At 31.0% G+C, this 27,998-nt stretch overlaps 2 protein-coding genes across 3 annotated transcripts; one reads left to right on the top strand and one right to left on the bottom strand.

Annotated features, from left to right (window-relative positions):
- The first annotated feature begins 52 nt into the window (after positions 1 to 52).
- LOC114168911 (ribosomal RNA large subunit methyltransferase I) lies at positions 53 to 6,543 on the top strand. 2 transcript variants are annotated; one of them, XM_028053884.1, is made up of 8 exons: positions 53 to 200; positions 623 to 848; positions 1,784 to 1,918; positions 2,715 to 2,937; positions 3,583 to 3,769; positions 4,362 to 4,546; positions 4,792 to 4,929; positions 6,264 to 6,543. In XM_028053884.1, the coding sequence occupies exons 1-8, from the start codon at positions 104 to 106 to the stop codon at positions 6,345 to 6,347; spliced, it is 1,275 nt and encodes a 424-aa protein (XP_027909685.1). In that variant the 5' UTR covers positions 53 to 103; the 3' UTR covers positions 6,348 to 6,543. The 2 variants fall into 2 exon arrangements, with proteins under 2 accessions (XP_027909685.1, XP_027909684.1); XM_028053883.1 differs by having other exon boundaries at positions 6,245 to 6,543.
- Positions 6,544 to 8,643: 2,100 nt separating this feature from the next.
- Positions 8,644 to 13,075, bottom strand: LOC114169545 (ALA-interacting subunit 3-like). Its single transcript, XM_028054750.1, has 8 exons — positions 12,681 to 13,075; positions 12,001 to 12,059; positions 11,838 to 11,912; positions 11,636 to 11,746; positions 11,438 to 11,508; positions 10,614 to 10,911; positions 9,831 to 10,120; positions 8,644 to 8,960 (listed from the first exon to the last, which is right to left on the bottom strand). Exons 1-8 carry the CDS (start codon positions 12,754 to 12,756, stop codon positions 8,906 to 8,908), a joined length of 1,035 nt encoding a protein of 344 aa, XP_027910551.1. The 5' UTR covers positions 12,757 to 13,075; the 3' UTR covers positions 8,644 to 8,905.
- Between the last annotated feature and the right edge of the window lie 14,923 nt (positions 13,076 to 27,998).

Raw genomic sequence — 27,998 nt, 5'->3', positions numbered from 1 at the left:
TTATTTTTAATAAAGTGAAATTACACAAAATAAAAAATAATTCTAGAGTCTTTTTATTTTCTTCCATACTAACCAAATCGCAGAGAAGAACTCCGAAGAAGAAATGAAGCTGCAAACGCTGCTGATGAAGTCACTCTCAGTTTGTTCTCTACCAGCTTCTGCTTCCACCCTTCAACAAATTGCCCTCCATCAACCAAAAGGTGTCATTTTTTTTCTCCTTCTCCCTCCGAATGTTATGCATGTATTTGGGTTTTTTTGTTCCTCAGTGAGAGAGTGAGCTTTTTGTTTCTCACTAGTTCAATTTACCAACTTTTTTAAATTAAAAGGAGTTTTGGAGAGAAGGGTAATTGAACGAGGGTTTTAAGTTGTAGTTCTCGTAATCGAAATTGCAGAAAATTATGGGCAAATGTTGTTCATGCAGTTACAGAGAGTTCTGTACTAATATCTTAAGCTTCGAGCTAAGAAAAACGTGGAACGTTTTTGAAGAATGGTTATTTTATTGATTAATGATGTTTTACTGAGAAAGCAGGAGGTGCTATGGATTAGTTCAAGAGTCATACATGGGAAAGTCATATTCTTTTAAACTCACTGAATGATTTTATGAATAGTTTGGGTTTGGTAGGTGTTGCAAAGGTTGTGCTGAAAAAGGGGAAGACACAAATCTTTAAGGATGGAAACCCTATGGTGTACAGTGGAGCTGTTGATAGAATAATCGGGCGGCCACCTCCTAAGACTGGAGATGTTGTTCTTGTAGCAGATGGGACCGAGAAACCAATTGGATGGGGCTTGTACAACTCGGTTTCTATGTTCTGTGTTCGGCTCATGCAGCTTGAAGATGAAGCTACAAGGTTTGTACATATATGTATATGTATATGTATATGTATGTGTATGTATGTATATGTATGTATGTATATTATGTGTTTCTTGGCAATGTGCTACCTTGATAAGCAAACCAAGACAAGAATCTAAAGGTACAAGTAACTCTGATAAGAACCTTGGAAGAACAACACCACAAAAGTTTGCTATTGTAATTGGAGAGTCCAAGGCTTAGAAGCCTCACATTCATATTCTTTCTGTGTGGGGCTCAAGTCCTAAAACTTGCCCTTGGATTCTAACATTCTACCATGCTCAGCACAGCCTTGGTGCCCATGCAAGTTTGCTGTGCCTCATTTGCACTATGAGACATGGTGGAAAAGGCTGTGATACTGATTGATGATTACAAAAACACTTGAGGGAACTCACCCTTCAATGATAATACCCAATTCCCTGTTATAGCATTGTTCTTGAGAACTGATGTCTCGGCAACTCACACTCTTTGAAGTTCACGGAGTGATTTCCTTTTTGGTTAGAACCTTCCACTGGTCAAAACCCTCCTCAGTAGCCCTTTCCGAGACACAAAAGGCAACTCTAATACTATTCGATAAGATCCTTGGGGAAACCACAGCACAAAGGCTAACTATTGTGATTAGGGAGCTCAAGACCTTATATACCCCACAATAGAAGTCCACACTTATTGAGTCAAGTCCTTTACATTGCATTTGGATTGGATCTAACAAAACCTTTGATAATAATGTTCTATTAGCATGACATCATTACCAAAACGTGAATTGCTTAAGCTATGAAATTCTGGTCAAATAAAAAATCTTGACATGATAATATTTACCTGAGAATATATTTTCCTAAATTTCATAAGAATTGCAATAATGCCTGAATAACTATAATTCTTAACATTGCTTTTCCATTGCATCGCTAGACCTCTGATCATTAATTCTTGATAATACAGTGATTCATATTGTGCACTGAATATGGAGAAACTGATTGAAACAAGAATTGATGCAGCTGTTGAAGTACGTAGAAGGTTGGGTCTTCCATCAGTCCACACAAATGCATACCGTCTAATCAACAGTGAAGGTGACAGGTGAGAGATGAAGGCTTTAACTTTTCTTTTTATGTTTCAAATTGTCAACTTTAATGTACCCTATCAGGCGCTCATTTATGCTAAAAAAATAAGAGTAAGGATCAGAATATGAATTTGATTTGTAGCACCCTTGCCAATGTGGCAAGGTGCATAGGATGGAGGGGGAAATGGTCAGAGTGCAAAGATAAAGGGGAGGGGAAATTTGGGAAAATGGCAGGGAGTCATTGGGTGTGTTTTTGGTGGAGCCTCTGGTGTGAGTGATTCTCATCTAACTTAGATTATTAGTTAAGTATGCTATATGTTAAACTTCATTTCATGATTTTCTTTAATAATACACATAGCATGCCTGCGTTTACCATTATGGCTACCAGCCACTTTATAAATTGATGTATCATATCTTCTTTATTTTGCTAAGTGGGAAAGAAAACTGAGTCAAATAGTGACGAGACCATGTGTTTGAATGATGTGGAGTTTATTTATATAGGCTAGTTATATTAATTACACATAATGAGAATACTAGGTTTCCTCTATATCAGATAATCTATCTCTATAGAATTGCTATGCAATAAATACATGATATTTATCTTTATTTTCAAATCTTTTCTTGGGATGTTAACAATAATGTAGTTTTGCACAGCCAAGTACCAACAGTACATGGTATTAATATCTGGCACATGTTTTACCAGATGCATATATCTCTTTTTACTTGAATTTCTATCCTTACAGCTTCAAATACAAAGTAGGTCTAATCATGAAGATTGCATGATTTTGAATTGGGTTTGACTGTTCCCTACAGGTTATCAGGATTGATAATTGATGTCTTTGGAGATGTAGCTGTTGTAGCATCATCTGCTGCTTGGGTTGAGAAATACAAATCAGAGATAGAGGCATGTCTCGGGAAAATCAATTATATCAATCATATAAATTGGAGGCCATCTGTTGATATTTTGAAGGAAGACGGGGTGAATGAATCTGAATTAAAAGAAATGCCTCCATCTACATGTCCTGAAAGAACAAAGGTATGCAACGATCAACAATGCAATTTTTTTCTTTACTTAAACCTTGGGGGCAGGGCATACGTTGTTTTGTATGGGAAAGGCTAAGCCTGAGTTTGATCTTAGTAAAGGAACATGTATTCGGCATAGTCAACAGCCTTACTATTTTCTTCATGGATTTCTTTGCAGTCATCAAATTGATGTGTGGCACAAAATAAATAGCACAAACACAATAAATAATAAGTGCTCTATAAGGTTAATCACAAAATTTGAAGAACCACTGAATCAACCTTCTAACATGTATGTGTCTAATGAAAATGTAATTGAACAGAACTTGTTAAATGGAAGCTGTGATGTTTTTACAGAAGGACGGAAAAAGCACACTGGAATTTCCATATTGAGTGAACTTAATATATTCTTTTGTGTTTTGTTATTCTCGTATTATGTGTATCACTTGTATATTTTTGCTCCACAATGTGTTATAGTCATATAAGGTGTCCAGAACTAAGGATCTGAAAAATATGACCTGCATTTTCACTTCTTAAAATATTTTTTTGTGAGTGTGTGCAATTTGCTGATTTGCTGTGTGTCAGTGTGTGCTCATGAAGACATGAAATTTACTGATTTGCTGATTTGCTGATTTTGGGACATGTTCTTTCTATCTGTCAGATTGTGGAAAATGGAATTGTATACACAATTTCACTTAAGGGCCAGAAGACAGGATTTTATGCAGATCAGCGTGAGAATCGGCAGTTTATATCAACAATTTCAGATGGTCTAAAGGTTCTTGATCTTTGCTGCTATAGTGGTGGTTTTGCTCTAAATGCTGTGCGTGGAGGTGCTTTAAATGTCACTGGTAGGTTATATGTTGTTAGTTCTCATTTTTTTTTTCTAATAAGTGTCACTGCTTACGATTGACATTATAATGCTGTTGATACTTTGCTGTTTTACTGTCTCATGCTTGAAATTTGGAAAGGAAGGATGCATACACCTTACCATTCTTGAGCTAGTGATGTTAAGTATACCGACTCTAATACAAACTTGGAACTAAACTTCTCATCCTGTTAGACAAGAAGATCAAGAATTGGAATGAAAACTTAAGAGTGGGAATAGCTGACTCTATAGTTTGTCTCCCTACACGATATATAGGCCCACCCTAATATGTTACAATAACCTAAGAGCTATTCTGTATCACTGCCAATAGTTTCTTTTTTCTTTTTTCTTAAAAGTAGGTGAATTTCTTTTTACTGGCTTGAAATACTATGAGTCTTCAGAAGTAGATTTAAAATTCATCAGTAGCAATTGAGATTTTTCTTTTTATATTATAATAATCTTCTAAAAAGTCTTTGCAGGAAACAAATATATACAGTGATAGTTTATTTGATCAGTATTACACTGTGGCTACTGAACTGATTTAACAAGTCTGATTATTCCAACATCCTTGTTAGGTATTGACACATCACTGCTAGCTTTGGAGCTTGCTAAAGAAAATGTTCTACTCAACAGCATTGATCCTGGAAGAATATCCTTTCTGAAGGAAGATGCAACTGAATTTATGAAGGGTGCTCTCTTGAGAAATGAATCTTGGGATATTGTCATCATCGATCCTCCTAAACTAGCACCAACAAAAAAGGTACCAATTATGACAGCAAACATATTGTTATGTTACACCATAAGTTTACACTTGGTTGTAGCTGAGGTGACTAAGGACTATAGAGGTCAAAGTGATGCAAATTGGTTTTAGGCTTTACACTTTAGTTGGGTTTATTGAATGAAATGCTTGTGGATGCAAAATGAGTATGTTAATCCTACAATTGGCAGGACCATTGTTTCTTCTGCTCAGAGTTTTCTATCTTTGAATGTTTTATCACCTTACAGGTTCTACACAGTGCATCTGGCATGTACAGGAATTTGAATTCCCTTGCCATGCAACTCACAAAAAGAGGTGGTTTTCTGATGACCTGTTCCTGTTCTGGAGCTGTGACCCAAAGTGGAATATTTCTACGCATTCTTCAGGTAAGTTATATGCTTTAGATCTAAAACCTGGGTTCATCAGCCAAGACTTTTTGTTTTTTCAATGATTTTTGAAGGTCACCAAGTTTAAGAATCCTAATTTTATGTCCTTGTTTTATCAACAGACAGTGGATAGTTTTTGAATAATAAAAGAAAATGTTCAGTGAAATATTTAGCCTTTGTTTTAGAACATATTGCACTTCCCTTGTATTAAGTTATGCCAAACAACTTTCAATCTCCCTCTGGTTTTAAAATAAACACCCACCTCTGTTATGCTTAAATGACATTCACATTCTTTCTGGTTTTTAAATATACATTCACCTTTCTTATGTTTTTAATAAATGATACTCAACTTCTTCCTACTTTTTATAAACTGACTCATACTTCTCTTATTTTATTTAAAAATATCATAATGACCAAAACTTAAATAAAAAATTATGAAAAATAAAAATTAAAGTTTTAAAATGAAAAAAAGTTGAAGCTTTTTTTAAAAAATGAAAGGGTTTTTTATAAACAAAAAACTTACAATATTTATTTTTTATAAACAAAGTAAGGTGAGTGTCACTTTAGTAAAGACATAAGAGAGGTGAATGTTATTTATTAAAATCATGAGACAAGTTAATGTCTTTTTAAACCATAGTGAGTATGAGTGTCATTTAATAAAAAACATAAAAGAGATAATTGTCTTTCTCTGGACTATAGGATATGTTAGCATCATGTAAATGTAATTTCCCTTTGTTTAATCATCACTTATTTTTCAAAAATTGTTGAATACCAAATTTCGTGGCTGCCAGTTTTTGTGCAAGTTTTTCCAAGACGATTCAAGTTCTTTGGTTTAAGTTGTACAGGAAAGCAAAAGTATAACAAAATGTTATCTATATTGAAATGAAATCTATATTTATTTTTAGTTAGCTATCCTTAATATTTTTTGTTCAGATATATTCATATTCATGAAAAATATTGTGCAAATTTTATTTATCTGTTTATAAAAGAAACATTGATGACAAAACATGAAAGACAAACATTTCAGCAAGTTCTGATGCTGAAATAAAATAGAAACATTATTAATAGAAATAAATAACCACGATTCCTTTTCATTATTTACTAAAAGGGATCTAATCATACTACTCTAGCATTTTTGGTAAGCATACTCTGGCATAAATTTATTTGATTGTAATTAATTATAACAAATTAATGACTCTGTTTTGATGAGAAAATTTTTGTGGCTTTGGGATCACATAGCATTAAATTAAAGAATACTTACTAATTCCTTACTCACAAGAACTTTCATTTTAAGAATCTTCTATCTCTTTATTAGGGTGCAGCATCTATGGCAGGTAGAAGAATCACTGTTCTCAGACAGTCTGGAGCTGCATGTGATCATCCTATTGATCCATCATATCCTGAAGGCGCATACCTGACCAACATTCTTGTGAGAGTTTCATGAGTAATGTATTTAAGTGATTTCATTTCATTCATTCAAGTTTTTTTTTTTTTTTTTCATTTAATTGTTTATTTTAATGCAACTTTGCAAAATATCCTCACACCAGATTCAGTGAAAAAACATGCTTTCAACATCAGTAGAAAGGAAGAAAAAATGGTGATAGGTTTGTCTTAGTTATTGTCATACTAAATTTTATCATGGAAAATGGAAGCCCCTTTTGTTTTCTTGTTTTCCTTAAGCATAAATTTTATGATATTTCTCTTATAATTTTTTAAATTTATATTTTTTAACTTGTGGATAAATTAATTTTAATTTATAAAGAAGTATATTCTATTCTTTTTTAATATCTCTTATAAAATTTTTAAAGAAAAAATTGTCTAAATTGATTTTAATATATTGGGATTGTTTTGTAGTAGCCTGTTGGGTCAAGTTTCATAAACCAAATATTAGCCATAATAGGATTGAGTTTAACTTTATTTAGCAATTTGACTCGATTATAATTAGATAAGGTTGAATTATTAAATTTGATAATAATTGTTTAACTCATCAAAAAGACACTTTAAAATAGTATCTTCATTCTTAATTTTTGAGCAGGGAGTAGTTTTGCACTTATAATACCAGAAAGTTAAAATAATAATAGTAAATTTATTTTACAAATCAATAAATGGACCTCTTAGAGAGAAAACTTTACATGATCTCCTGCTACAATATTAATATTTACTTGTAATAGGATGTGTAATATTAAATGTTTAGCAATAATATTCATATGATAAAATTTCAAATTAGAAGAGTTTTGGTAAAATATCTCATTAGGGGGAATTTTTTTTTTTTTTTCAATGTCTTTCTTTGTAATTAATACATTAATTAATAGGTTTTCATGCCTACGTTAGATGAGCAATCAACATTGCCCTATATTTTATACAACGATTTAATCCTTTCTAGAAGATTTTATTTATTTATTGTTTTTAACGTTAAAAATATTATTAATTATTCTTTTGTCTACTAATCCTTCTATTTTTAACTTCATTTTAATTATATATATTGTGGTACAGAAATAAATTTTTTTATAATCATTTAATTAAGATAGAGAAAATTTATTAGTTTATTTTCTGTATGAATAATTTAAATGGAGAGTATTTGAATTTGAAAAGTGATAATAATATATATATATATATATATATATATATATATATATTATTTTTTGAATAGAAAACTAAAATATTCGAGTGATCCTAATAAAATAACTGATATTATTAGAATCTTTAATATTTTATGAAATTGTTTTTCTATTATAAAATTTTGCAAGAGAAAAATATTGTTTATTTTCTTTTCTATGAATTTTAATTGTCTGAAAAATTATTTTTTACAAAATTATATAATTCAAAATTATATAATTCGTTAATACTTTTTACAAAATTTTATAAAAAAATATTTTGTAACAATATTTTACAATAAAAATAGTAATATTTACAAACTATCATTCATAATAAAATTCATAACAAAATTTGTACGTGTTTTTAAAAAACAAAAAATTGATAGGAAATATATATTCTTTTAGTAGTGATAGATTAACAACATTTATGATTTTAATAAACTATAACCGTTAATAAGAGTTATGTTTGATAACATTTCTAAAATTTATTACTATTATAATTTATTCTTAATATCCATTTCCTTAAGATCTGTAAACTAAAAATTGTAGGTTAATCTACATTTTCTTCTAGTCATTAACTTTGCAATTATCATTGATATCATTTAATTGTCATAATATTTTAACAAAAATTTGATTCAATATTTTAATTATTATATACATAATTTCAATTAAATTTGAAGTTTCATCTTATTAATTAATACCTATCTTTACTTGCCCGAATTATTAACATGAGTATTATTAAATAAAAATGGTAAAATATTACAATCAATTTCTTTTCCCATTATTATGATAACTACAAAACCATAGATGTATGAAAATACAATAAACATTATAGTGAGTAGTATACCTCTATCCAAAGACACCATGGCAAGTGTTAGGATACTACAAAACTAAGAAACTTCAGTTCAACAAAAAAGAGTAGTTGTCTCAATTCAAATTCTTTCTTAATGTGTATATTTTATCATTTTTATTTTAACATCAATATTTCAGCACAGATTAACATCACATCATTGAAGAATGTGTCCTACAAGTTTAAACAAAACCACTTTTTTTTCTTTTTCGCTCAAGAAAAAAGCCAAAAGGTGTAGTTAGCAGGAACTTTCCTATGTTTCCCAATTTGTATAGAAGTAACTAGCTCATATATTGAACACTATGTCATCACAAAATACAAGATATTCAGATTCTGATGCAGAAAACCGAAAGGCATTAGAAGAATTTTTGTGGGGTATTGGACAATAAAAACACCTAACATCTTAATAGTTATTATTATTAGCATGTGTGAATATTGATTGATGTACAAAATTACAACCGCCACTGTAGTTTTGTATAATGCACAAGCCGTGTAAAAATCTATGAAGATGAAGCACATTCTGTTTCTCTGCTCATTGCCCTCCAGGGTTCCTATTCCATGACAGATAAGAGGGATCTCCAAGTTGCCTAAACAAAGACACAATCATCATATTAGGTGTTGAAATATATCAACTTCAGACAAAACAAGAAACTACTAAGCAATTTCAATGGATATAGTGTTGAGTGTGTTACAAGGGAATCAACATGCATCATGTACTCTTGATATTTAGGCTTTTGCTTCTTATACAAGTTTCTCGTAAAAACTAATGCCATTTTGTTTTTATTTGTTCCATCTTTAGTTGCAAGAAGAAACCTCTTGCATAACATGAACTACATTAAATACACAATTAATTTGCAATACACTAGGTAAACAATTAACTAGACCAATATGTAGCTTCTAATCACATTGATTAATGGGGTAGTGATCAATAGTTTAGGGGTTAAATATGTTTTTAGTCCCTAAACTTTAACATAAAATTGAAATTTGTCCTTGTTTGAAACTTTGATACAATTTAATCTTCAAACTTTAAAAACGAATGGATTTAGTCATTCTAACCCAATTGTGTTAAATTGTTTAGACATGTCAAGTGGCGTTTTGAATTGGTGTTTGAGTTATTTGAACCACATTCTAACTCAAATGTCAGTCTCGAAGGCTAAGGCTATTTAACACGTAAACTGTTGATATAGTCTCAATTTATTGTCCAGTCATTTTCAAAGTTGAAAAACCAAAATATATCAAAGTTTTAAACAGGGATGAATTCTAAGTGCTGGTATGGGAGAACTTTTAAGTTAGATATGTTAATGTGTGCAAAAAATGAGGGCATTGAACACCATTTCTGGTCAAATACATATTTAAGAAACTAAGGAACAGAATGAGGAAGTGCACTATGCTATGCCATGAACAGAATAGAGTCAAAAGAGACATGCAAGGTAGAAAGTAGAAGGGGATTTGGTTACCTTGGCTTGATAAGATATACAACAGTGAAGGCCATAGCCAAAAAGAAGCTCAATCCTCCAACAGTGAGATAAGCAATGCCAAGGAAGTCATTCTTCCCACCGAGCCATGTAGTAGTTGACAGAACAAGCTTCTTCTTGCCATTAAAACTGTATGTGTTGTAGTTATTGTTCAAATTCACCTTAATGACATCACCTTTCTCCAAATCCACTTCAATCCTTCCATACAACTTCCTAAAAGTTGGCAAAGCTGCCGTTCGCATCCAAACAATAAGATCCTCTTGCTCACTCAGCTGTTCCATAAACATTCAAAAAGTGAGCAACTTTTCTCATTGATGCAAGATAATCACAGATGAACAATGAACAATAAAAGGATTAGCTGAGTTGTTTAAGCCAGTTATATTCAACACAGATAGTTAACAAGATATTTCTACTATTTCAAACTTTATCATATAACTATATTGGTAGTTTCAGATCTCAAAATCAAAAATTGGTTTAGAGAACAATTTTAGTAAGAAAAACATAAGATCAAAACAATACAAAACCTATGTGCACCAATCATTACTAGTAGACAGACTGAAGTGTAATTAAGTAGCAACAGAACAATATTAAACCAAAAGTTGGAAGAACAAATATGTTTATATTTAAACAAGAACTTACAATATAGACTGATGCACATATCAAACACCCTCAATTTATGGACTTTATGAAAAAAGGAGAATCATGCACAGAGATGCTTCTTTGTTTTTTTTTTTTATCAAAATTTGAGTTCAAAGAAAGACTTACAGATCTGTTTTCATCAAGACGACCACCCCCTATTAAAGTACCACTCTGGAAATTTTTAGGAAAAACATCACTTCCAAATTTGTGATCCCTGTCACTTTTCCATGAGATATCTTTCTTGTTCACTGTCAAATTAACGCTGTTGCGTGAGAAGCTGTATGTATCGTTGAACAAGCTCCAAGCTATAAGACCACAGGGTACAATTGGCATTCCATTTGCTGAATCTTCAGGTTCACAACCACTTGTTGAGTTAGCATTTTTGGAATCCCTCAGCTGCTCATCATTTCGGCTTTTAACATACCTAAATTACCAAATAACATAGTTATAATAATTACATAAAAAAAAAAAAACCATTTGCATTACATTCCACTATTAATCAAACAGACTTTGAAACTGAATTATTGAAGGAACCAGTCACTGAAGACATAGAGGTGATGAACCATTCAGAATATAAGATGAATGCTTGAAAAATAAAGAAGTTCATAATTGCCTCTTAAACTTTTATATCTGATGCACTTCCGTTAACCTCTTCAAGTTAAAAAAGAGTCACAACTTACAACTCAAAGATTTACAATTATTATTTGTTAAAATACTTTTTGCATTGTTTTAAAATTGTAGCAGACAAGCATGAAACCAAATCTGAAGTTCAGTGCAATGCAATCCAATGAAGGAGAGGGTTGTGTAAGATATTTGGCAGTCAACCATAAACCATTGTTGAATGCTTGAATCCTTATTAAATAACAATAAAATTCTCATTGGCTGGTAAATATAAAATTCAGATTGGTGATAGAATTGCGTGGTTCACAAGAAATAAAAGGAGTATATACCGCCTATGATTCTGGTAAAAGTTGTCAAGCTGGTAGTAAACATAGATAGGAGACTTCATACGCTTGTCCACCTATTCACAAGTATTGAAAATCAAACACATTAAGCAACCATCAAAATTTGAAATCCACAATCATCAATTATGGGAGCAGAGCCATGGTTAAACACCAATAAGAGAAATCAGCATCAAGAAAACTTACATGTAGCTCCCTGTTGCATGGCTTTTCACCAGGAGTTTGAATGTATGCCACCTTGTCTGTCACATTTGATGGTATGCACTGAGAGTCATACCTATCAATAATTTCAACAACCTGATAGATATAATCAAAATCAGCACTCAACAGTACTCATAATATACAGAACTGGTAAGCATAGTTCAAAAAGTATTGCACTCAAGCGTACATCATGCGAAGCAATTAACGAAGCAACTCCAATGGGAATGAACACAATGGTGACAATCAAGAAGGCTGAAATAACCTGCATGGAAAGTAACACACCATGTAAACCATGACTTCTAAAAACATGAAGAAAATCACTGACAACATATCCAAACAGGTAGACCTACTGCTCGGGGTGTGAGAATAGGTTTGCACGCTGGTAGTTCTTGTTGTGTAAACTTTGAGTCTGGGAGGCAAAAAAGGAGTTGGAGTTAGAACCAACAAAAGACACAGACACAATTGTTGATAAATCAAAACTTTGATGCATAACTTCCTCATTTAGCTCAACAATAAACCTCCTCAACTAGCTCAACAAATGTCAAAAGCATCTCTTTACACACTAACAAACAAAACAAATAAATGGGGATACAAACACAATTGTTGATAAATCAAAGCATACTCTCTAACTTCAAGAATTTCAAAGAACTTTAGTCAACAAAGTTCTGTGCAATTAGAAACAACAAAGGACACAAACACAAACATGATGTATAACTTCTTAAAATAACAAAAACCCCTCAACTAGCTCAACAAAAAAATCCATGTCAAAAACATTTCCTTACAGAAACACCAACAGATAGATAAAAAGGGGCAATGTTTGCTAAACAAAGTATAATAAATTCTCGAAACAACAGCTTCAAAAAGGGTCTTAAGAGAAAAACTTTATCCTCCTTTGAGAAACAAACCTCAACAAAACCATCAACCCTTCCCCATAAAAAAAAAAACGAAAATTCACACGACAACACAAGAAAACCCTCAAAAATAAAAACGAAAAGCCAAAAAGTAAAGGATAACAGAAGAGAATGATTACACTTGGGTTTCTTGCTTTGTCTCCTGCCAGCATTGGAATCATTGGATCCAGCACCCCCAGCGGCGGACGTAGACATGGCCAAAATCCAATCCAATTCAAAAAACAAATAAAAACTAAACCTTTTCCAAAAACTCGTATACCCAGATGAGAATTAAGAGCAGAGATGAAGAAATCAAGATATGAAGATTGAAATTTGAGAAAGATGATAAAAGGGTCAATATATGTGCATAGTGAAGGGAGGGGACCGGTTACCGGTTGGGTAGGTGGTCACGAAATTGACTTTTATTGTAGAAAGGAAGGAGGGAGGAGGGTACGTTTGGCGGGGGCGGCCGGTGACCCTTTCTCTCTCTCCCTCTCTCTCTTCAAAGAAAGAACAGAGAAAGGAGAGAGAGAGCAAAGACCAGTCAAACAAATACAAATATACATATAAACAAACAAATTCACACGCTTTCTTCCATTGAATTCATCTTTCTTATGTTATGGGCTATTGTGTCAAATTCTTTTCTCTCCTTTTTGTTCTTTTCTTTCTAATTTTGGTTTTTCAAATCTTCCAGAATGCAGACATAAAATTCAAATTTTTATTAAATTTCATTACTTTGATTCCGCAACATTGGGAATGTTGAAATATTAGTGCTTTTCCTAAAAGTAAATAAAATATTATTGTGCTTCATATAAATACTCAAATATTTCATAGAATTAGTGATTTCTTTCAAAAATAAGTCTTATAATAGGAACCGAACAATGGAGTAGCATTCAAAATTTAAAACAAAATAATAATTTTAATTTTTTTTTATGATTACTCATTTATTATTAATTTAATCTCTAAATATATATTAGTATTATTAAAAGCACCATTTCTTTTCAAGTTTATACTAAAGGATTCAAAATTCGAATATATTTTAAAGTTAAGAAGTTATATATATATATATATATATATATATATATATATATTATAAAATTAATTACTTCGTTTAGTTAAATTTGTATCTTTTTAAAACTTATTTTATTTGAACTTTCTATATATTATATATACACATTTTCTTTATAATATTGCGTTACGAAAAGAATTAGTCATAACTATATACTTGACTTCTCGATTATTGTGATTTTATAAATTTCATAATTTAATTTTGTTTTTTAATAATGAACTATCAAGGTTTTCGTTTTCACATATTTACCATCTAAATTTTTTCCGCACACTTCATCATCATATTTTACATATTTTATCATTATGTTAATAATAAAACGATGTTATTTTGAAATAATAATAATTAAATGATGTTATTTTCAAGATTATGTCACCACTTTTGTAAAACCTGTTTTATTTTTTGCCCTAATTTAAAAAGGCTGCCCCAAATCAGTTGGGCCGAGGACTAGTCCATAGGGAACCAAAGATCCTAAGTCTGTCCTAACACACTCATTCTACTTGCTTTCAAAATCAACCATTTTTCCTTAGAGTTGCAGTCGTCCCCCTCTGCTAGGGTTTGGTACCACCTTGGTCAGGCAAGTGTGAACCAGTTCATTTCTTCTCCACATAAGTGTTTCATCATTCGTGCTTTCCTTTTCTGCTACTACTACTCTGGGTAACTTATGTCCCTACTGTTCCTTTAATTTTCCAGCTCCTTAAGTTGTTCCTTGAGCTGTCGTGCCCACTGCTTAGAGTCGAGGTCCTGTTCTAGCTATTTCCAAGTAAGGGAAGCTAGATCCTTCTGTATATTTCGTGAGATATACTTGTTGTACGTTTATTTCATGATTAAATAGACAGTGTGTGAATATGAGTTGCTGGAATACATGTTTGAACTCTTTGGAGCGTGTTTGGGTGACTGTTGCACGAGAGAATAGTGGTGAGCACTGGTTTTCTCGTTCAAGCGAGCATGTCTCGCCTAGGCGAGATTAACAGAGGCTCACCCATGCCATTTCATGCGAGTTGTCGCTCAGGCGACTAACCACGTTTTGAGTGAGCGAGTGTCTCGCTCGGGCGAGGGAAGTCTCGCCTAAGCGAGAAGGAGCTGAAGGCCACTGTTCTTGATGTCGAGCTCTCGCCTAGGCGAAAGGAGCTCGTCTGAGCGAGAGTCCCTCTCGCCTGAGCGAGGCCTTTCTACCTGAGCGGGAAGTTGGGCGAGAATGCAGCCTATTTGGTTGTTTCTTTGTTCTGAATTGTTGGCTCTATGTTTGTGTTGATCTTGCTCTTAAAGTATGAATTGGGTGATTATGTATGAATGAGATAATCTATAGTTTGTAATGGATGAGTTCAATATGATTTGGGCATGTTACATGTATGGTTGGTTTCATGGATTGAATATGATGAGTTGGGTATGAATTTGATATGGGATATGGAAAGATTCATGGATAAGAAAGGATGACTCTTGACATGGTATCGGCATGAGGTACAATTCTATATTCGTGGATTGGGAAGAATGAGTTATTATTGATTAAACATGGAATATGGATGAGGAATGGTTAAAAAGGGTTGATATGAGATTTATGTGTGTGATAAATATTACTTGATTGATTAAGTATGATTGGTATGTGGTTAGTACGTAAACCCATGAGCCTCTAGGTGAGACCTCATGGTCGTGCTTCAGTGGTCGGGACGTAATTCCATGACCCATGTTAATGGGAGTTCATGGTGGTGCCCCATCTATATAATTTGGTAAGGATTCAAGGTAAGGTTGCATCCTGACACTCTAAGGGGTCAGTTAGTCTCACTTAGAGCGAACTAACTCTTGTGGTGAGAGTAGGAGGAGGCCTGAAACTCATTAAGGGCTAACCTTGTGCGTGGGGGAATTGATTCATTGTAACACTTGTAACACATAGCTTGGGGGTGAGCAGGGTAATCCACCACAAGTGCAAGCATCCGCTAAATCCAACTAGATTACATGTATCCGGATGAGTCGTGTCGAGTCTTAGTGTATTGTGTGGAAGGTCAGAACATGTTTGGACGATGTATGTATAGTTGACTGTGAAAGAGTATATGATTGCATGATAACACTATTTTTCGGCTCTAGCTTACCCTTGCTTATTTGATAGTTTTGTATGTTGTTCTTCTACTTTTGCGATGATCATCAATTTATTGATGGGAGCAGATGCGAGAGGTACTCGAGGTCAACAGGGAAGGGATGGTTCCGTTGCATAGTCTACCTGGGCTGGACTTTATGTTTCTTTGAGTTTTTTTTAGGACTATGGCCCATGTACTAATTTGCCCTTTAGTACTCTATTAACTATTTTGAGGTCCTTGGATTTGGTTTGTATCCGGCATCGTGGTATGCCTTGGTTTCTTCTAGCATCCTCTGGATATTGTCAGGAGTAGCGTTTATACTCCAGGACTTGTCACTACATTTCTATTTGTGTGGCATTTCATTTAAATTAAAGTTATTATTTAAATGGGGTGTTACAACTTTATTATACATTCAACAAATTAGTAAAATATGAAAGACAAATTATGATAATAAAATGTATGAAGACAAACACCACAACAAAATATCTCATTAACTAATGTTAGTGATCAAAAGTTGTTAGTCATTATAGTGACTAATTTAGATACCAATTTACAAAATAAAAAATTATTAGTTACTAAAATAATCACTATTATGAATAAAATATTATAATTTGTTGTTAAATTGATTATTAATTAATTATAGACAAATTTATAAACTAATTTATTTAGTAGCAAAAATTAAGATCGCTAATGTTTAGGGACTAATTTACTTTGATATTAAAATTTTGATAGTTAAATTTTAGAAACTAATCTAAAGATCAATTATAATTTTTTATTCATAATAGTGACTATTTTAGTAATCTATAATTTTTTTATTTTATAAATTAATAATTAAATAGATCACTATACTAACAATTTTAATCACTGTTACTAATAAAATATTTTATTGTAGTAAACGGTCATATTTATGAAATGCTGATGATTAAATGTAACATTTTAAGAAATGACCAGTCATGTTTTTTGTGATTAGATTTTTTTTTTTTGGTTTAATTACACTATCACATTGTCTAGGGTATAATTTGTTTTGAGCATTGTATTATCAACTTTGAAATTTTAATCAAATGAATGACTTCCCATATAATTATATTAATAAAATATATATTCTTAGGTGTTTAAAATTAATAACGTGGGTGCTTCTATTTCAATCATTATATCTTATTTAAATAGATTACAATTTAATGATACAATATTATTCAAGTATTAAGGTAACCATTATTTTCATTTGATTCTTCCTTTTAAAAAATAGAATAGATAATAATTTGCTGAAATAATACTTGAGTAACATTTCAGATAAGGAAGTGCGTTTGGTAAGACTTTTTATTTTTTATTTTTTATAAAGTTAGTGTCTTGTCTCTTATAAACTAGTTGACCAATACAAACATAATCATATTAGTTTAATGTCCAACTAAACCAAATGCTATAAAAATATCATATTAATTCAAAATGATTATCAATTATAGTAAAAATATTTTCTGAATGAACACAAATTAAATCAGGTTAGTTTCCCAAATGGTCATGGAGCCATAAGATAGTACTCTACAAATCACAATAGAAAAATGAACATAATTTCTGTCTTGTTATGTTGTATTTGCAATTGTATGATGCAAAACGAAAGTTTTAAGGAACTTACTTTGCTTTGAAGTTCGGAGGTAAAGTAATTATGATACAAATGCTTTTAATTATGCAAATTTTGATTTAACTAGGATTATATTACCACAAAACAAGTTTTTTAAGTCTTATTATTTTGGACCTTTTAAGTTTATTTTAGAACAAATTTAGATTTGGCATACTTAAATTTTAGGTTTTTTGTGACCAACAGACTTAAATTTTAAATTTTTTGTGGACCAACAAACTTATATTAGTAGAGTTTTAAATAAAGAAAACATCGATTATTTTTTTCCTGGTCTTTCTCTATTCATAATTGTATTACCTACAGATATCGATATGAGTTAAATATATTTGTGGTCCGTTAACTTTTAGTAAAAATTGGAATTAATCTCACTTTGAAACTTTAGTCCAATTTAGTCTTCCAACTTTAAAAAATACCTGAATTTTGTCCTTTTAACCAAATTTTGTTAAAATTATTTAACATTTCAAACACGTTTTTCAGCTAACATTAAAACGAAATTGTGTCAAATGATGTAAACAACTCAAATGTTATCCTGAAACGTGTTCGAAACGTTAAATAAATTCAATAAAATAGGGTTAAAATTAAATCCATATATTTTCAAAAGTTAGAAGACTAAATTGGACCAAAATTTCGAAAAATGACTAATTCAAAGTTTTACTAAAAGTTAAGGGATCAAAAACATATTTAACCCATATACAATTTATAAGCAAAACAATTTCATTAATTTACTTTATCCAACAAATATTATCCAAAAGAGACTTGTTCCATGAAATTGTATATAAATAATTGTATACATGTTAGAGATATGATATCATGTATTTGTGAAGATTGGATTACGATGAGTAGTTGATGTTTTGAATGTCTTTTTTTTCTAGTGATCAATGAATTTTTTTTTTTATAGCTTTATTATAACATGTCTCAAAGTAGAGTGGTGAGTAATTCAAATCAATTAAATAAGTTATCATTTACAAAAGTCTTATTATGAAAATATGGTGTTTAACTTAAGTTGACACTTCATACACACTACAAGAAAATTGATTATTGTCTAGAAAAAATTATCTACCAAATATTTTTCATAGGGAACTTTATTTTATCTACGAAAAGTAAAAATAGATAAAATGAAAATTCGTAGGTAAAATAAAAGTAAATTACATGCGAAAATTTTGTAGATAAATTACAAGTTGGTGGTGCCAATGCTTTTGAAGTGTCGTGAACCCCAACATATTGGTCTCTTTGGATTTATCGGGGGCATTATTTTCTTGGTCAAAACTTGTTTTGGTAGGTTTTAGTGTTATGCACAAAATCTATCATCAACTATTAAATGCATATATATATATATATATATATATATATATATATATATATATATATATTGTTCACACCACCATTTTAATTGCATTACTCTGAAACCAGGTAATTAGTGGGTAAACAAAGGAGCAACTTGTGCTTACGACATGTAAGTGTGTTATGAAATCTTCTTTTGGTATCTTACAATTCAATTTGGAAAAGCAATCGACTTATTTTCAAGGATATACAATATAACGTTATATATTTTGCTTTTTTAATTCAACTTTCAAACTTTGGCATTTGGTGTTCTTTTACTAATGTAGGTTGTATTCTGGACCTGTTGCTGGAGCTAGAGAGGCTATGATTTGTGTTGTGCCTTCTCTTTATAAATCATTGAATTGTTACATGTCATACATTCTTATTTTTCTATTCTTCTTTTGTCCCTCCTATGATACGTATATAGGATTGTAATTGTTACCGATGCTCAACAACTTCTCCTTTTCTTCTCTCATCTCTAATATCCATATTATATATATATATATATATATATATATATATATATATATATATATATATTAATATTACAACATTACCTACGAAAAGTTTCGTATGTAAATTATTTATGAAAGTTTTCGTAGGTAAATTACCTACAAAGGTTATCGTAGATAAATTACCTACGACGATTTTTGTAGATAAGTTACCTATGAAATATTTCGTAGATAATGCAGTTATAAACTTTTCACGACTATTTTCGTAGATAATCATGTTCGTAGATTATTTGTAGATAATTATCCATGCCTTTGTTTCGTAGATAATATTCGTAGATAAGTTATCTATGAAATATATTTTTGTAGATAAAGTTACCTACCAGTTTAATACCTACGAAATTTTTTTCGTAGGTAATTCGTAGATAACGTCACATTATCTACGAAAACAACATATTACCTATGAAAACTTGGCATAGATAATAAGTTGATTTCTTGTAGTGTTAACAAAAACAATTTAATTGAATTCATATTTAGTATCTTAGACAACCTAAATGAATTCTTCAGGAAATTTTTAGAAAAACATATATAAAAACATAAATTATTTTTTATAACTTTAAATTAATATATAAAACTCTATTACATACTTTTTTATATTTTTATTTTAAATTTGGAGATAAGCTAATCTTATTTTATGATATATTTCTCTGTTTAAAATTTGTGGGAAAACTCGTACTAGCATATATCTTATGTGTCTGACTTAACAAACTAGAATCTTCAGCCTTTTTATTTGTAGTTTTGGAAGTCCTTTTTCCAATCATTTTTTCCTATGTTGTTTGAAGCTTCCTAGAATTTGTTTTAGGAATTAAAAAAAGAAGAAGCATATATTAAAATTGGTACAAGGTACCCATGTGTACAAGTCAGAAACAACGGTAAGGAGATCTACCATCCAAAAAAGGTGGTAATAATTTGTAAGAAATTAGTTTAAACAAACTCACTATAAAAATGTCTGTTATACAAATAAAAAATAACATAAATTCATAAATATAGATAGTAGTAGAAGATAAATGAGAACAAGGAAAAAATTATGATTTTAAATATTATTCGATCACAAAACATTTTTTTCAACGAGTCACTCGTGGTTTAAACAAGTATTATTTCAACAACAACAAAAAAATTGTCTGAAATGAGTATTTTTTGAATAATAGTTACTCTTGACTAATTATCGGGTATTATTGCCTAATAGCAACTCTTGACTAAAATAATGTAGATGATATAATTTGTGATCACAAATAATTCGTTTGTTGAGTAATGTGGTTGATCGTTTGAAGACGTATATATGATTGATACTCTCATTTAGTAATCTATGTTCTTCTTTGAATCTTTAGATGGCTAAAAAATAAATTAGTATTGACATTATACAATGTGATCACTTCTTTTCTTCTACTTCTCACATTGCCTTATATAGATTCTAAAAGAAATAGCCAATGTAAACTTGTTTATAGTCGTTGAACAACTTCAACTTTATTTTAATATCTTCACTAGTGCAGATTTCACATACAAAATCGCCTTATATGCTTCGGTTATAATGAAACCGAAGTATATAAGGAGGTAATGGCATTTTTGAAAATTTTTTGAACTTATATGCCTCGGTTGCACAAATACCCGAAGCAGTAAAGAGTTTTCTGCCCCGATTGCTTGAGACCCAAAGCCTATAACCCTTTTTGCTTCGATTTTCGAGACCTGAAGCCAAAAAGTTGTGCAATATTTGAAAGTTGTCCCTGTTAGCTTCACTATTGGCCTCGGTTATTAATTAACCCGAGGCATAAGCTCTTTTTGGCACCGATTATTAGTAGAACCGAAGCCATATAACTTATTTAGGGCACAAATTCGCGAATTGCAGATTCAGGCTCGTGTTTCTCTTCTCCAAATTTCTCTACTACACTTCTACCACTCCCAAATCCTCATTGCACCGCCGTTCTGCTGTAGTCACTGCCACCGTCCGGTGGCCTCCACCGTCATTGCGCCCTCTTGCCACCGTAGCCACCACCGCGTCGCCCATTATCACTACCAGTGAGTTTGAAAAATGAGTTTTCGTGTTATAGATTTCATTTTCGTTGCCATCGATTTTTTCCATTGTCACGTCTCTATTGTTTTGCTTCTTTTTCTTGTGTGAAGTGTTGATGGTGTTTTACATTTTTGTGGTTGAGTTTTGATGGAGGTTGCTGCCATGATTTGTTTTTGCTTTTCTGCAATGTAGGTGTGTGAAAAAAGTGGTTGTGTGGGTCATGTTTTGGTGCAGGTTGCGTCGTGATTGGATTGTGCAGGTTGCGTCGTGATTGGAGTGTTTCCTTTCAGGCAGATCTGGTAGTGGTGGATTGTTCTTCTTCGGCGAGGCTGTGGCAGGTGCGTGGGGAAGTTGTTGCAGGGACATATGGCTTCGATTATGTGTAGAACCAAGGCATAATGGGGAGTTTCTGCCTCGGTTGGGACTCCAGGCCAAAAACAGTGAATTTTTTTACCTCGCTCTAATATGTCTCGGTTCTAGAACCGGGACAGAATTGCGAAAATAACCGGGACCAAAAGTCCTTACTGTACTGGTGCTTTCTTCATCTGAAGAGTTTGATATTGATGGATGCATTGAATGCACTTCATGCAACAATAAATATTTTTTAATACAACATCCCTATGGTTGGATGTACTTATCTTAAGGTAGTTTGCATTTTCTTGATTTGTCTAAATTGCAATGTTTTACAAAGTAGATCGTTCTTTTAGAGTTGACAATTGCTTTGTTCAAACAATTCACTAACACAAAAAAGCGTTATAACGTCACCCATATAACGTCTGCCCAAAAAAAGTCCAACGTTAAAAATGACCGGTGGCATTTTTGTAAATTATCGGACTTTTTTAACGTCTGTCTATTTCAGGTCAGACGTAATTTAACGTCTGTACGTTCCAGATCAGACGTAATTTAACGTCTGCCCAAAAAACCCCGACGTCATTTAAAAAAGGACGTCAGACTGTTGTTCCCCCGACTTCACTTAACGTCGGACTCCTTCACCACCGACGTTAAGTTTTACTTATCTCTACATGAAACGCAGAAACCCTACGCTGTTTCACTGTTTCCGCGAGCGTTTTCCACCGGCGACCCCCATTTCGACTTTATCTAGGTGAGTTTCGAACGTTTTTCACTACCAAACTTGTTAGGATTTGATTATGAATTGATTTTAGGCATTTTGAACCGAATATTTTGCGTTTTCATCCCCATTTGCAGCGTTTTGAGATTCGTCCCACTTGCTCTTCATCCCCATTTGGCTAACAGCGTGCAGAGACCTTAAAGCCACCTTCTCCAAGTTCGTCTTTCATTTGCTAGAAGGGGTTAGTTTTCCATTTCTAAATTTAGGGTTATTACTAAATTGAGCGTTAATTGTGATTACAATGGCATGATGCATACTGTAGGTAATTCTTTTCATATGTGTATGATTATAAGAAGTGTACCAAACACTCTCATGTGGATTGCCTCCTTTTAGACTTTTAATTATGCATGCCGTTTGAAATTGAAATTGAATTAATAACTCGTGTATCTAATTTGGAGGGTAAATGAGCGTGATGTGGTGATCAATGTTGTGAACTCCATACGAAAATGAGTCATAATGAATTTAGGGTGGAGTGAATAATGAAGGATGACTCATTCCATGAACTATAAAGTTTATGTTTTCATTACATGAGAGTTCTTAGTATTTTTCTTTTTTATGAATGATGTTGAAGTGTTTACATTTCTTTAAACTGACCTCTAAGTTGCCTTGGAGTAATATTTAGGTGGTCACTCCTTGATCTTTAATTCTCCATTAAGAGGGGTGAGTGAGGTAAGGTTAAATCAAGGACCTCAAAATCAGCAAGTAACTGAGGTAATGTTCTTTTTCATGTCTTTTGTTTCTCTTTGGTCTGATTTTGTTATGAGACATCTCTTGTAATCTGCTAGAGTTATTTTCTTCTCTCGACATAATATTAAGGTGATGGCATGAGGATAACAAATACCTAACAGATTTATGTAGTATAAACTATCATAGCTATGCAATATTGTTGTACTCATTTTTTTTAAACTACAAGGCATTTGATTCAATGGCTTTTTCTAGTTATTGATTAACTAGTAGTTCTGGAATATAGAAGTTAATACTCTTAAGAAAAGCGTTTAGAAACTATTATGGATTTTTTCTGATTTTCAGGTGTGAGAATGTTGTAAAAACAACAAAACTTAAAAAAAACAGCATTGTTTGACGTCTGGTAGAACCTTGACAGACGTTATTTGACGTCTGACTCTCCTGGACCCGACGTTAATTAACGTCTGACTCTCCTGGCCCCGACTTTAATTAACGTCTGACTTTCCTGGCCCCGACGTTAATTAACGTCTGCTTTGCTTTCCGACGTCAATTTTGACGTCACCCAATACGACGTCGGTGTTTGGACAGACGTCAAAGATCGAAAATATCAGACGTTAAAAGCCTTTTTTGTATTAGTGATTGTTGAAGAAAACCTGCTTTAGCTTTTTAATCAAAAGATCCTTTTGCTTGACTTGTCTTTTATCTAACGAATTTCTTTTGGTCAACGAAAGTGGTAAACATTTCCTACAATATAGAATAAGGATTTATGTGTTTCTTATTTAGTATGAGGTTGATTTACTTAAGTATGTTATTCACTTGAGCATATTTGTGTCATGTCAAACATAAAATAAGTTTGCATAAAGTTGTATCATCTCTCAAATGAAGAACTTACATCTTACATGATTTATTGTTGAGATTAACCATCATCTTTTAAATAAAATAGGTTAAAATACTTTTTTGGTCCCATTTTTCATCACCTTTTGTCAAATAGGTCCCAATTTTTGTCAATTTGATTCAATTAGGTCCTAATTGGGTAAAGCCATTTAAATTGGTAATGTTTCACTGTATAGTTAGCATTTCTATGCTACGTGTTGCATTAATAATCCTACATGACACTATTTTAAGTTTAATCAGATGTTTAATCATCATTTATTTTCAACAAAAAATTCTGATTAAACATCTGATTAAACTTAAAACAGTGCCACATAGGTTTATTAATGCAACACATAACACCGAAATGTCAATTGTATAGTGCAACGTTACCAATTTAACTAGTGTTACCCAATTAGGACCTAATTGAATCAAATTGACAAAAATTGGGACCTATTTGACAAAAGTTGACAAAAATTGGGACAAAAAAAGTATTTTAACCAATAAAATATGATCATGTTAAGAATCACACAAAAAAAACATGGTTGAATTAAAGTATTAATGAACTTCAATCTACATCCACAAAATATTTATTATATTCTCATATTATAACTGTTTGAATTAATTAACGAATTAATTCTATTACGTAACTCATTTGAAATATTATGATGGCCCAATTGTGATTTAATAAGATATAAGGACCTATTGGTTATTATGAGCGATCGTAATAAATAAAATAAAGATAAAATAAAGTTCAAACTAACTTGATGGACAATGGCTTATAAAATAGTATTAAGGTTTTGTCTCTGGCTATAAGGTTCTCTCACAATAAGCCATCAAGAAAGAAAGTGTGAGAGGAAAAAAAGAGATAGATTGAGAAAAAGAGGTTGAGGAATAGAGATTAAAGAACACATTCCATTCTCATTGGATCTCTCATGGATTAAGGTTAATATCCTATTATGATTTATGTACATGATGTGTGAGAATCATAAATCTTAAGATCTTAGAGTAGTTTTCTATAATAAATTATTATCACATGAAAACTACAATTTAATTTAGAGTAACTTCACATTTTTTTTCTGATAAACTCTTTCTCAAGTACAAGTGAAGTGTTAGTTTTATTTAATGATACAAAGGTCTTATTTATATAACAATATGATTATAACTAACACATGAAACATGTCAAAACTAACGAGGAAGACATGTAAACAATGTTTCTTGTCTTCAACATTCATATTGATTACCATTATTAGTTTGTGTGATTGTTTTTACAAATGTCTATTATTTCTTTTTCATTGTCGTTTTGTAAATTACCTTATTTCTCGTTTCACATTTGCATATGACATACCTCGAATGTGGTGGGTGTGTGTGAACATAAATAAGCATATTGTGAGACAAGGGTTGAGAATGTTTCTTCTTTGTTTGGTTTCTCCTCTTCCTATGAATTTGTTTAACTAATACATGATCTTCCCTAATAAAGGATCTCCTTTTTTGTGTCCACTTTTTTTTTTTCACTTTTACCCTTGAAGTTACCATTTTATTCAAATTTAATTAATTTTTAAACTTAATTATTCTTTTAATTTAACTATTTTTTAAGTTAAATAAATAAAAATCATCTACTAAATAAATAAAAATCATTTACAAAAATAAATACAAATTATCCATAATTAAATTGTAACAATTATTTATATTTATTTTTAGGTTTATTTATGTTTTTAAGTTCCTCATAAATTTAGAAACTTTCAATTGAATTTAATTTTTTGTGATCTATTGAGTATTCCATATATTTAATTTTTTTAATTGAGTCCCGCTGTTAACTTTTTTCCGTTAATGGGTGATGTGGCTCTTGAATGGCTAACATGATCACTATTTTGTCATGTCACCTTATTTAGTTGTCGTCACATGTCATTTAATTATTTTATTATTTTGAAATTTAATAATTTTATATTTTATGGTTTTGGTTTGTTGCCCTCATAATATTTTATTTTCTTATTTGATAATATTTTCATCTAATGTCATATGATAATTGTGTTTTGTGAAGACCTAGAAACAGTGATGGATTATACATGGAGCAGGGAGGGGCCTTGGCCCCCCAAAATATTTTTGATTTTTTTTAATTATGTATATATTTTTGATTTTTTTAATTATATATATTTTTAATTTTTTTTAAATTATAAGTAATGTATTTTAAAAATTGATAGAAATTTAAATCGTGTCTTTTTAATTTTTTTGTAAAGCATAATAAATAATAAAATATAAAATTTAATATAATAAAGAGTAAAAATATTTAGCTTTAATTATTTTTTGTCTTTGTTTTTGTCAAAAAAATATCAAATTTTGACTAAAAAATCATAACTAAATTGAGACTAAATCAACTTGAGGACCAACTTACATTTTTGGAAACAAAAACCAAAATAGTAATTAAAATAAATATTTATTAAAATATTTTTTATTTTATTTCTCATTGTCTTTTTAGGTTTTCACAAACTTGTACTCATCTTTCTGTCTCATATGTTTTCTTTTTGTTTTTGAAGAAAAAAAAGAAGTTAGACACAAACTCATTACTTTTGCTCTCATTTATCATTTGTTATCTTCCTTCCTTGAAAAAAATGGTAATTGTCTTGTCTCACTTAATAATGAACTATTAGTTTAATAGTTATTAATATTATTTTTTGTTTCATGAACTTTGTATATTCATTTTTTTTATGAATATAGAAGAAAAAATAATGTATTATGTGTTTTTTCAAACCGATTTTGTGATTTGATTATAATATATTTTTCTTTTAATAATTACGACTCTCAATTTCTCATTAGATTATGATAAATTGTTTTTTAATATTAATTTTTTTAAAAGTATATTGATGAAGAATAAAGCCATAGATTCATTCTTTAAAAGTGATACAAGAGAAGTTGTTGGTGAAGATGAAAACAAGATAGATTTTACTTCTTCACATATTTTAAAGTATTGTACCAATGATTAAATTGTTCAGTTAGATGAGTTATTTTTTAAAGCATTATACTAATGATCCAATCTAATAGTCAAATAATTATATTGTTTTGGCCCCTTCAAATTTTGTAGTCAAAATCCGCCACTGCCTAGAAAACAACTCAAGAGCATGGGTTGTTTTTATAAAAAGAAAACACTATAATATTTTAATAATAAAAGGTTTAAGCTATATAAAGGTTTCAAATAAGTGACATTCATTTTATAAAATCACCCTCTCTTTAAACGTTCTCTTTAGGATTCCTTTCTACTTCTTTGCTTTTGAATCCAATCTTCATCTGATTGAAGATCAGAGACCGTATGATTGATCCAATTAAATAGTCGAACAAAGTAAGTTTTTGTTTTGCTCTTTTTTAGGTATTTTAACTCTTTGGTCGCATGTGAGCCTAGTGTGAATAATGTGACTCAAGGTTACTCTTGGTAAATATATGTTGCTCTCTGATCATGATGTCATATTTAGAACTTTAATTGGAGTTTTGATATGTTGATTAGGTATTTTGTGTGGTATAGAGTTTTAGAGAGCAGCTGTATGAAAAAGGGAGTCGATTTCAAGTGAGAGAGGCTAATTTTATCTATTTATGTTTGAATTTGTTGATTGATTTTCTATAACTATGAAATTTTTTATTGTGTGATGAATTATCATGTTTGATTATTATGAATGCTTGATTTTGGAATGTAGAATATGTCTTTATATATGAAAATTGATATTAGGATTTGGCATGACAAATGAATTTGTCAATTTGATTATATTGGCTCAAGTAAATGGTTTTATCATGTTTTGGATCAACTATGAATTATTAAGCATGAAAATCTTGGGTCTATTTTGATTAGGAATTCTTTTGTGAGATCTTTGAATTGAACTAATTTGACACTCTCTTAGATAAGAACCTAAATTTTAAAATTATTATAAGGTTTGTTAAGTAGGTATTAACTCATAAAGTGTCAAATTACTCAATTAAAACTCAAAGAGGAAGTATAAGAATCTAATACACTGTCGAGTGTCTTTGCATCATTATCTGATGCAACTTAGACAATGATCACTAACTTGAGAATGCTAGACACCGCTTTTGGACCATTAGACACTCTCAAATACTACTATACATCATAAAATGAATATGAGAAATTAAAATCAACAATTTAAAAATATGAATGGATTTCAAGAT

This window comes from Vigna unguiculata, chromosome 11 (assembly GCF_004118075.2).
Source record: "Vigna unguiculata cultivar IT97K-499-35 chromosome 11, ASM411807v1, whole genome shotgun sequence".
NCBI classification, from domain to species: Eukaryota; Viridiplantae; Streptophyta; class Magnoliopsida; order Fabales; family Fabaceae; genus Vigna; species Vigna unguiculata.
This window is presented reverse-complemented; position numbering and strand designations above follow the sequence as displayed.